This window comes from Bubalus bubalis, chromosome 12, assembly GCF_019923935.1.
Source record: "Bubalus bubalis isolate 160015118507 breed Murrah chromosome 12, NDDB_SH_1, whole genome shotgun sequence".
Taxonomy (NCBI): domain Eukaryota; kingdom Metazoa; phylum Chordata; class Mammalia; order Artiodactyla; family Bovidae; genus Bubalus; species Bubalus bubalis.
Window position 1 is genome coordinate 10127817 of NC_059168.1, and position 12219 is coordinate 10140035.

The 12219-nt window shown below is 39.4% G+C and overlaps 1 protein-coding gene across 7 annotated transcripts in view; it reads left to right on the forward strand.

Moving 5' to 3' along the window:
- The window catches only part of SLC4A5 (solute carrier family 4 member 5), a 139057-nt gene that overhangs the window by 18242 nt on the left and 108596 nt on the right, over window positions 1-12219 (forward strand). For 4 of the 7 annotated variants that reach the window (XM_025260801.3, XM_025260804.3, XR_003102157.3 and 1 more), the window contains exons 1-2: window positions 579-700; window positions 4784-4855. In XM_025260801.3, coding sequence (XP_025116586.2) covers window positions 682-700; window positions 4784-4855 — 91 coding nt within the window. In that variant the 5' untranslated portion in view covers window positions 579-681. Of the gene's footprint in view, window positions 1-578; window positions 701-4783; window positions 4856-12219 lie in introns of those variants that run through there. The other 3 variants (XM_025260796.3, XM_025260800.3, XM_025260798.3) reach the window with 2 other exon arrangements.

Here is a 12219-nt window from a genome sequence, read left to right on the forward strand (position 1 = left end):
TTTTTGGATGGCTCAAGTGGAAATGTCCTGGGAAGAATTCTGATTGGCCCAAATTTGAGCATGGGGTCATCTCTGAATCAATATCTGTGACTGGGGACTGGGAAGCATTTAATTGGCCAACCTAGGTCACATGACCTTTCCCTTTTGTGACTGGAGGCATTCTTTGTGGAAAAGAAGATTTGTTACTCAGCTTCTCTTTACTCCTCAGCTATGCCTGAGGAGGAAGATTTCAAGTTTCAAAAAATCACAAACCTATAGGAGCTACCAGTACTCATTAGTGGAAAACCAACTCTGCTTATAATTTTTGGTAACATTAACACATATTTTTATTTATTATGTACCGGGGTCCAGGCCCAGTTGGATCCAGGGATTCCCTCGGGAGGACGGCGGTGGTGACTGAGAGAAATAGAGAAAGACATAAGGAAAGAATTTTGCAGTTAAGAAAATAGAGGAGAGAAAAGAGGCTGATATTCCTTGGTTTACGCAGAAAGCCAATAAAGCCCCAGCATGGGACTTACTCTGTTCACGTAGGCCGCAGGCACCCTCTCAAATAGCGGAAGGTGCCCCACCTTAAGCACCTTCTCGAGTAGGTCTTAGAAGCCCAGGCAGGAAAGTGAACGCAGAGAGCCCTTGCACTCCATGGAATCAGCCTGAATAGGAAAAGGAAAGAGAAAGAACGACATGGGGAGACCAAGCTTCGGTGACCAAGGCCCGCACTTTATTTTCCAAAGTAGTTTTTATATCTTAAGTTGTGCATAGAGGATAATGTGTGTGTGGGGGGGGGGGGTGGCGGCGGGGGGTGGTGTGTAGAGTCATGCAAGGTCAGCAGTCCTTGATCCTTATCGAAGCCAGGCTTTCTTTCTGCAAACTTATCATATGCAAAAGCTTTAGGTGATTTACATCATCTCCTGGCCAGGAGGCCTGTTAACATTTTATGACCCTTTCTTCAGAAAACTTATTTTTCTCTAAAGGTGATTATTCTAAAGTCAGGCACCACCCTCCGAAAGCATTAAAGTTGCATTCCTATAGGGCAAAAGTTGAGAAGCTCTGCATTGTTGGAATATCTTAAGCTTCCCATGCCTCTTGTGGTTGGGAGGCTGTGAATCTGAACAAACCTGTCAGGCAAGCTAGAAAGTCATCAGAGAGGTTTGAATTGAAACACTCCTATTATGCCCAGGAGACTTATTAACTAGAGTTTTAAGTTGATTTTCTTACAGAGAAAGGTGGTCGGGCATAGTCCCCCGTTAATGTCAGCAGAGTTGGTGAAAGTTGTGAAATAGTAAAACAGACAGACTGGTTTTGGGGTAGACGCTCAGGCAGGCCCAGAGGGGCACCCCTCGAGTTCTGGCTCGCCTTGCCCACCAGAACTCTCCCACATGACCTTGTCATGGGTGGGGACTTCCGTGCTGGCTCCCAGCAAGTATTTATACTGACTTGCATAATGTACAATGATTGCTTTTCCCTTCTACAACTCTTTATTCTTGATAGAACATTGGTATCCTCTCAAAATATTCAAACACATCCAGAATATTGATTGTTCTAAGGATTCCCTTGGAGAAGGCAATGGCAACCCACTCCAGTACTCTTGCCTGGAAAATCCCATGGACAGGGGAGCTTGGTGGGCTGCAGTCCATGGGGTCGCAAAGAGTTGGACACTACTGAGTGACTTCACTTCCCTCATTTCACTTACTTCATACTTTATCACTGGAGAAGGAAATGGCAACCCACTCCAATATTCTTGCCTGGAGAATCCCATGGATGGAGGAGCATGGCGGGCCATGGTCCATGGGGTCTCAGAGAGTCGGACACTACTGAAGTGACTAAGCACGCACACAGGCAAGGATTCCCTTGGAGGCATTGTGTCCAGAGCCTGACCTAAGATACACCTGTTCCTCCCTGTACTGCTGCTTTCTTATTCTTTAAAAGTTCCAGGTTTATTGCATTCTGCTTTTCATTTTGTCATGGATATGATGTTTTTCTCTAGTCCACTTGAATATGTTAATTGTATGGTTTTTTAATGGTTCTTTGGCTGCTTGCAGTGTTCCTATTTACTTGGACCTTTTCTTTTCCTGTTTGTTTTGGTCTGTGTCATTCTGGTGATTCGGCTGGCCATCATAATTTGGAGTAGAGCGGCTAAACAGTTGTTTGACAGCCTGAAGTTCTTGAATGATAGACTAAAGATGGGCAATTGGGTGGCAACTGGGGGCTTACCATTTTGTAGGAGATCTCCAGAATGGCAGAATCTTTAAGTCCTCCAACCTCCTCTCTGGAGTGTGTAATCTTCATTAGTATTCTAGGAGTCAAGTATTCAGAGGGCTGAGTGGCTAATGATCTTTAAGTAAATCCTTTTTTACCCCCAGTGAAATCACTCCTTCTTGCTCTCAGTTATTCGAGGGCCTTCTGAGCTAACCTTTCCATCTTCTGGGGTAGGGGAACCATTCTAGGAGACTGAACTTAGGGGAGAGATCTGAGGATTTAACTTAGTCCTTATGAAGATTTTCAACCAACCTTCCTGTTTTCAGCCGCATCCTTTATCCTGGTCTTCAGATATATTGACTGCCTCCAACTCCCCTTTCCCTACTTTGAGAACAATTTTGTATAAGTTAAAGACTATGTAATACTTGATGGTTCAGGTAAAGCATTACAAAAAAAACTGTCTTCTTCTGGTGTTTATTTTTCTTCTAATTATAGAGCATTTTCAAACAATAAAAATAGAAAAAATAATAGATAAAATTATTTAAATAGAAAAAATAATATGATGATCCTTTTGTACCTACAAAGCTTTCAATAATACTTTTCAAAAGGCAGCATAACCGTTTCAATTAGTGTTGTTGTTGTTTAGTTACTAAATCATGTCTGATTCTTTTGTGACCCCTTAGACTATACCCTGCCAGACTCCTCTGTCCATGGGATTTCACAGGCAAGAATACTGGAGTGGGTAGTCATTTCCTTCTCCAGGGAATCTTTCCAACCAAGGATCAAACTCATATCTCCTGCATTGGCAGGCAGATTCTTTACCACTGAGCCACCAGAGAAGCACTTTCAATTAATGGTTACTGGTTAATTCAGGTTTTCTAATTCTTTAAAGTTATTTGATTATTTCCATTATTTTTCTAATCAAATATCTATTTATTAGCCTTGTGTCTAAGAGCTTGTGTCTAGTTCCAGAAACTGTTTCAGACAGTCTGGGTTTGAATCCCTGTTCCCCCATTTAAGCAGTCAATAGAGCTCTCTGTGCCTCAGTTTACTCATCTGTAAAATGGGAATAATAATGTTACTTATTTCATAGCAAAGATTCAAGTAATTCATATATGCAGAGCAGAGCATTTAAAACAGTGCCTAGCATATTGTAACAGTAGTTGCTATTATTATCTAAGTTAAATATATTGGCATGAAATTTTTCAAGGCATTCACTTATAATTTTTAAATTCTCTACTATACTTGTAGTTACATCCTTTTTTCATTCCAAATTATGTTTACTTATGAATATTCTTCTTGATTAGTCTTGCATGATTTGCCTATTTTAATAATCTTTTCAAATAATTGCCTTCAGATTTATTAACCATCTCTATGCTTGTTTTCTATTTCATAATTTTTGCTTTCATCTTTTATATTAACATTCTGCTTTCTTTTCTATCTTATTCTTTTTGTAGGTTCTTTGGTTAAATGCTTATCATATTTATTTTCCTTCTACTCTGCTCTCTCCCTCTTTCTTTCCTTTCTTCCTTCTTTCTCACTCTAAGTATATTATACCCCACAAGTTTCAAGCTGTAATTGTTCACTTCTAAATATGAAATAATTTCCATTGTGATTTTCTATAAAATCCATCATTAGAGATTATTTTAGTTTCCACATATATGTATGTATAATACATTTATTATATATACGTTTATAAATAAACATTTATTTATATATACAATCATTCTTTGGTATCTGTGGAGGATTTGTTTTAGGCTCACCTCCTCCATACCAAAATCTATGATGCTTAAGTACCTTATATGAAATAACATAGTATTTGTATATAAACCATTTTCCTGTATGCTTTAAATCATCTCTAGATTACTTATAATATCTAACAATGTAAATACTAAGTAAAAAATTATAAATACAATGTAAATGTTATGTAAATAGTTGCTAGTGCATGACAGATTCCAGTTCATGATTTGTGGAATTCATGAATGCAGAATCCACAGATAATATGTATAGTTTTTTGGGGGTTGTTTTTGTTATGTTATTAATACTATATAAGTATGATACAGATTCTTTAAAATTTACTAAAGGAGGTCTTTAGTAAAGGTCTTTCCCAAGACCTAGTTTATGTGCTGTCTTTGTGTGCTCTTTGTAAATATTCCATTTGTACTTTAAAAAGCACACCTCTTTTTTCAAGTACAAATGGAATATTCCCTAACATATGGCTTCCCTGATAGCTCAGTTGGTAAAGAATCTGCCTGCAATGAAGGAGACCCTGGTTCGATTCCTGGGTTGGGAAGATCCCCTAGAGAAGGGAAAGGCTACCCACTCTAGTATTTTGGTCTGGAGAAATCTATGGACCGTATAGTCCATGGGGTCACAAAGAGTCAGACACAACTGAGCAACTTTCACTTTCACTTTCCCCAACATACATATATTTGAGGTTCCTCAATTTGTTTATATGTTTTTTTTGTCTTAATTTTTTTCATCTGCTCTAAGGTCTTCCACTGTATGAATTTGACCATTTCTCCTTGAAATTATACCTTTTTATGTTGTGTACATTTTGAGGTTGTGTTCATCTTTTACTTTATAGATATGAAGGTGGAGGAGGAAGAGGCTGGGGTAGGGAAGCTGGACTACAGGAGGCGATGTCAGGATCAGGAAGGTAAGTAAGGTCACTGTGAGAAATTGATGCAAATTCTCAGAGGGTCTAGACTTTCCTTGGATATCTTTATAACAGCCCCTTCAGTTGGGGGAAACTACAGAGCTTATCCCTTTCCCCTGACCCACCCATAGTGTCTACCCTAGATCTGGTGGGACTAGCTTTAACCATATCTTAAAGGGACCATGTGGTCAGGTTGGGGACCGGTAACTTGGATTTTGCTAGGATTATGGCATAGCTTCCCCAATATAAAATCAAACTCGATTTTACAAGCTCTACAAATCATACTAAATGCCAAACATCAACATTTTATAGATTTAAAAAATAGAAGCTCAGTTAAAACCAGTGAAAGAGGGTATTGAGTGGTGATATTTTTGTTGCTCCAGAATTTCTTACCCAGAGACCCTAAGTATCCTACATTCTACAGAAAAGCAGCCACAGAGTTTATAAAGAGGCACTACCCCAACCGTTTTGGAAGGAGATAGCAATCTTCCTGTCCAGCTTGATGCTCCCTGAGCTGCTGTTGATGGAGAAGAATGTGGTGAGGAGCTGGCACTGTCGTGAGCCAAACTACAAGATGTTCACAGGGAGAGAACAGGTCCTATGAGCAAAGAAAGAAGCTTTGGAGTGGGTTAGTGATTCCCTACAGTTCACCAGCTGAACAGCCACACTCTGATGGTTATCGTAGAAAAAACAAGACAAGTTAGATCCAGGGCAAAAACAAAATATGTCCCTGACAGCTATCTCCCCTGATTTTTTTTAAAAGGGTGCTCTTTGCAGTTTTCATAATCATGTTCCCATTCACCATTCTATTCTGCCTTCTCAAAAACCATGCCTAGTTAGTAGAGAAAGAATTTTTATTCCTGCAGTTTCGGTGAGAACACTGAGTCCCAGATGCACATGGTCATACAGAAAGGGAAGAACAAGCCAGGGAGCACCCAGGCCAGCTAACACTGGGTAAAGGCCTTTCTGATACATCTGCTGTTTCCCATTTCCATTCCTGGCCTCAGGGTGGATAATACAATCTCATCATTGAAAGAATCAAGAATGCTAAACCTTTAGAATAGAACTGCCTGCCTGCCTACTAAGTCACTTCAGTTGTGTCCGACTCTGTGCGACCCTTTGGACTATAGCCCACCAGTTTCCTCTCTCCATGGGATACTCCAGGCAAGAATACTGGAGTGGGTTGCCATTTCCTTCTCTAGGGGATCTTTCCAACCCAGGGATCAAACCTGTGTCTCTTTGTGTCCTGCGTTGGCAGGTGGGTTCTTTATCATCAGCGCCACCTAGAGTAGAACTGCTGCTGCTGCTGCTAAGTCGCTTCAGTCGTGTCCAACTCTGTGCAACCCCATAGACGGTAGCCCACCAGGCTCCCCTGTCCCTGGGATTCTCCAGGCAAGAACACTGGAGTGGGTTGCCATTTCCTTCTCCAGTGCATAAAAGTGAAAAGTGAAAGTGAAGTCGCTCAGTCATGTCCGACTCCTAGCGACCCCATGGACTGCAGCCTACCAGGCTCCTCCGTCCATGGGATTTTCCAGGCAAGACTACTGGAGTGGGTCGCCATTGCCTCCTCCGAGAGTAGAACTGCTTACCTCTAAATATTGGTATTCATGGCTTACCTCAAATTCTAGCTTTGCTCAGGCTTAGGGTGGGGGACAGAAGGAAGGAAAAGCATCAGTCATTCTGATACTGGTTCACTAGGAAGTGAGGCTGCACTTCATAAAAATGTCTACCTCACATTTCTCATTAACCCCATTAACCCAAGGGAGACTGAGGATCCAGAAGAGCAAGCAAGGATGTGGTGGGGTGAGCTGGAATTCTAAAGAGATCTGGACACTAACATCCAGGTAACCTTACTCTCCAGTGCCTAGGAATGCACCTGCCAGAGTAGGCACACACAAAATCTGCTTAGCAGAATGGACACCCAACATATCTCTAAAAGGTTTAGACATGCTTCTTCAAGGTTCAGCTTCATGTGGTTTCACTGTGACATGTGCAGTCAGTGATGCCCAAGCATCTGGTATGTCAATTTCAGGAATTTGAATCAAGAGGTAGCCTCTCCTCCAGAAAAAAAACTAACAAACAGCAACAATAGAAAAAAAAAAAACAAAGTTAATGTAGAGCTTGATGTAAGAACACAAAGTCTAATTTCTCAGTCTGCCGCAGTCTTTCAAATTTTAATTGTTGGGCTTCCCTGGTGGCTCAGAGTGTAAAGCATCCGCCTGCAATGCGGGTGACCTAGGTTCGATCCCTGGGTCAGGAAGATACCCTGGAGAAGGAAATGACAACCCACTCCAGTATTCTTGCCTGGAGAATCCCGTGGACGGAGGAGCTTGGTAAGCTGCAGTCCATGGGGTTGCAAAGAGTCAGACACAACTGAGCGACTTCACTTTCTTCCTTTCTTGTTTTCTTTCTTGGGCCTCAAAAATAGTCATGATGATCAATAGTTGCTGATCAGCCCTAGGGAAAACTTCTATCACAAATTAATCAATGTGATATGCCACATTAATGAAATGAAGAATAAAAATTATATGGTCATCTCAATTCATGATTAAAAAAAAATTACTCAACAAACTGGTTATAGAGGGAATGTATCTCAATATAATAAAGGCCGCATATGACAAGCCCATACCTAACAACATAGGAAAGGAAAGGAAAGTGAAGCCTCTCAGTCGTGTCCAACTCTTTGCAACCCCATGGACTGTAGCGTACCAGGCTCCTCCATCTATGGGATTTTCAAGGCAAGGGTACTGGAGTGGGTTGCCATTTCCTTCTCCAGAGGATATTCTTAACCCAGGGATTTAACCCAGGTCTCCCACATTGCAGGCAGACGCTTTACCGTCTGAGCCACCAGGGAAGCAAAGCTGAAACTTTTCCTTTAAGATCAAGAATAAGACAAAGATGCTAACTCTTGCCACTTTTATTCAAAATAGTACTGAAAGTCCTAGCCAGAGCAATTAGACAAGAGAAAGAAAAGATAAGAAGAAGAAATTTTAAAATTTGAAAGGGAGAAGTAAAATTCTCTCTATTTGCAGATGGCATGATATTATAAATAGAAAACCCCCAAAATTCTACCAAACTGTTAGAACTAAAAAAAATTAAGATTTCAGCATATAAAATCAATATACAAAAAATCAGTAGCATTTCTCTATACTAGCAATGAACTGTCAGAAAGAGAAATTAAGAAAATACTTCCATTTTGATATATGGCAAAACCAATACAATATTGTAAAATAAAATAAAATAAAAATTTACAATTGTGTCAAAACCTAGAAATGAATTTAACCAAGGAGATTAAAGATCTGTACACTGAAAACTATAAAACACTGATGGAAGAAATTGAAGACAACACAAATACATGGAAAGATATTCCATGCTCATGGGTTGGAAGAATTAATATTGTTAAAATGTCCATATTACCCGAAGCAATCTACAGATTCAATGGAATCCCAATCAAAATTTCAGCGACACTTTTCCCCACAGATATACATTAAAAAAAAAATCCACAAATTCATATGAAACTATAAAGGACCTTGAATAACCGACACAATCTTGAGCAAGAAGAACAAAGCTTAAAGATCACACTTCCTGATTTCAAACTATATTACAAAGCTATAGTATTCAACATGATATTGGCATAAAACCAGACATATGGATCAATAAAGATCAACAGAGAGCCTGGAAATAAGCCCACACGTATATTAGTCAATTAATTTGCAACAAAGGAGCCAAAATATATGATGGGGAAAGATAGTCTCTTCAATAAATGATGTTGGGAGAACTAAACAGCTACATGTCAAAGAATGGAACGTCCCTATCTTACAACATACAGAAAAGTCAACTTAAAATGGCTTGAAGACTTGAATGTAGAACCTGAAACCATAAAATTCTTATAAGAAAACATAAGGGGTGAGCTCCTTGATATCAGTTTCAGTGATGATTTTTTAAATTTGATATTAAAAGCAAAAGAAACAGGATAAAAGATGAGTTAAACTACATCAAGCTAAAATTGCTTTTGCATAGCAAAAGAAACTGTCAACAAAACAATAAGTCAACCTATGGAATAGGAGAAAATATTTGCAAATCATATATCTGATAAAGGGTTAAGTCTAAAATATATAAAGATCTTATAAAACTCATTTACAAAAAAAAAAGACTACTCCATTTTAAAAAAATGGGAAGAAGGACTTCCTGGGTGGTCCAGTGGTTAAGAGACCGCCTTGCAATGCAGGGGATACTGGTTTGATCCCTGGTCCAGGAAGATCCCAAGTTGCCATGGAGCAACTAAGCCTGTGCACCACAACTATTGAGCCTGTACTACACAACAAGAGAAACCATTGCAATGAGAAGCCCGCACACTGCAGAGAAGAGTAGACCCTGCTCACTGCAAATAGAGAAAGCCTGTGTGCAGCAATGAAGACCCAGTGCAGCCAAAAATAACTAACTAAATAAATAATTTTTTTAATGGGAAGAAGAACTGAATAGAATTCATTCCAAAGAAAACATACAAATGGTCAACAGGTACATGAAAATGTGCTCAACATCATTAATCATCAGGGAAATACAAACTAAAACCACAAAGATATATCACTTCCCAACTGTTGGATGGCTATCACCTAAGACAAGAGATAACAAATGCTGGCAAGGATATGGAGAAAAGGAAACCATTTTGCATCATTAGTGGGAATGCAAATTGGTGCAGACATTGTGGAGATTCCTCAAAAAATTAGTAACAGAAATACTGTATGATCCAGCAATTCTACTTCTGGATATATATTCAAAGGAAATGAAGTCATTATCTTGAAAATGTATCTGTACTCTCATGTTCATTGCAGCATTATTTATAATAGTCAAGACATGGAAATAGCTTGTGTCCGTCAGCAATTGAATGTTTAAAGAAAATGTGATATACACATGAATATTATTCAGCTATTAAAAAAAAAGAAATCTTGTCATTTGCAACATGAATGGACCTTGAAAGTATTATGCTATGTGAAATAAGTCAGAGAGACAAATACTCTTATGATTTCCCTTACATATGGAATCTAAAAATCCAGACATAGAAACAGAGAACAGGTTGGTGGTTGCCAGAGGCCGGAGGTGGAAGGTGGGGAATTGGGTGAAGGTGGTCAAAAGGCACAAACTTTTAGTTATAAGGTATCTGAATGTATGCAGTTATGGTGGCTGTAGTTAATAATACCATATTATACGCTTGAAAGTTGCTAAGAGACTAAATTTTGAAAGTTCTTATCACAAGAAAAAAATTCATAACTTTGTGTGGTGATGGATGTTGACTGAACTTATTGTTGTGGTTGTCATTTTGCAGATATACATATATCAAATCATTATATTATACACCTTAATATAATATTATATGTCAATCATATCCAAATTTAAAAATAATAATAGGGGAAACTGTGGAGGTGGCAGTATGGTTGAACTTAAGTACATGGAACTTAATGTACTATCTGCTCAATTATTCTGTAAATCTAAAATTGTACTAAAGAGAAAGTGAAAGTGAAGTTGCTCAGTCATGTCCAACTCTTTGCGACCCCGTGGTCTGTAGCCTACCAGGCTCCTCCATCCATGGGATTCTCCAGGGAGGAATACTGGAGTGGGTTGCCATTTCCTTCTCCAGGAGATCTTCCCGACCCAGGGATCGACCCCAGGTCTCCCGCATTGCGGGCAGACACTTTACACTCTGAGACACCAGGGAAGCCCAACAACTAAAATTTTTAAATTGTACTAAAAAGCAAAAAATGGGCCAAAGAACTAAACAGACATTTCTCCAAAGAAGACATACAGATGGCTAACAAACACATGAGAAGATGCTCAACATCACTCATTATCAGAGAAATGTAAATCAAAACCACAATGAGGTACCATTTTACGCCAGTCAGAATGGCTGCTATCCAAAAGTCTACAAGCAATAAATGCTGAAGAGGGTGTGGAGAAAAGGGAACCCTCTTACCCCGTTGGTGGGAATGCAAACTAGAACAGCCACTATGGAGAACCTTAAAAAACTGGAAATAGAACTACCTTATGACCCAGCAATCCCACTGCTGGGTATACACACCTAGGAAACCAGAATTGAAAGAGACACATGTACCCCAATGTTCATCATAGCACTGTTTATAATAGCCAGGACATGGAAGCAACCTAGATGTCCATCAGCAGATGAATGGATAAGAAAGCTGTGGTACATATACACAATGGAGTATTACTCAGCCATTAAAAAGAATACATTTGAATCAGTTCTAATGAGGTAGATGAAACTGGAGCCTATTATACAGAGTGAAGTAAGCCAGAAAGAAAAATACCAATACAGTATACTAATGCATATATATGGAATTTAGAAATATGGTAATGCTAACCCTGAATGCAAGACAGCAAAAGAGACACAGATGTATAGAACAGTCTTTTGGACTCTGTGGGAGAGGGCGAGGGTGGGATGACTTGGGAGAATGGCATTGAAACATGTATAATATCATATGTGAAATGAATTGCCAGTCCAGGTTCAATGCATGATACAAGATGCTCGGGGCTGGTGCACTGGGATGACCCAGAGGGATGGTATGGGGAGGGAGGTGGGAGGGGGGCTCAGGATGAGGAACACGTGTTCACCCGTGGCAGATTCATGTTGATGTATGGCAAAACCAATACAATATTGTAAAGTAATTAGCCTCCAATTAAAGTAAATAAATTTATAATAAAAAATTAAAAAAACATTAAAAAAAGCTATTAATTATTTTAAAAATTGTTGACCAACTCAAGACAATATAGATGAAAAACTGATAGTAGAAGGTCTTTCTGGAGAGCTGAGAGGATTCCAGTTGCCTCTTTGAGCACAGATTTAGTGGTGGCTTCTTAGTGGAATTCTGAATTAGGGTCCTTGCTAGCTCTTGAAAATTCTAGCTTACAAAATCATTTTTGAGAAATTCTTGATAACTTGCTTCTCTGATAAGTAGTAGTTCACATGGTCCTTGGTTGTTAGTGAAAATGGCCTTGATGGAAATGCATATGGTTTTCCCATTAACAATCAAAGCTGAGACTTGGCATTTTGGACTAAATCTGTGACCTGCTAAAGGCCTCTCTCCTGGCCCATGTGTCATAAATCATATGTAATTATTGCTGCTCTGGACTAGCAAGAATGGGGAGATGGGAGTCATGCTCATTCTGAAAGAATTCTAACTATAGGCCCAAAGGTCCCCCTTCCAGCAACTGCTGAGTTGGTTCAGAATTGGAATTCGGTCAAGCCCAGTGGCCCCGTCCAGGAATCCCATGTCTTCTAATCTTTTCCGGTGGCCTCAGCTCTTTGTAACTGGAGGATATTAAGGAGAAATGCCAGCTTTCAGTCACTCTGCCTA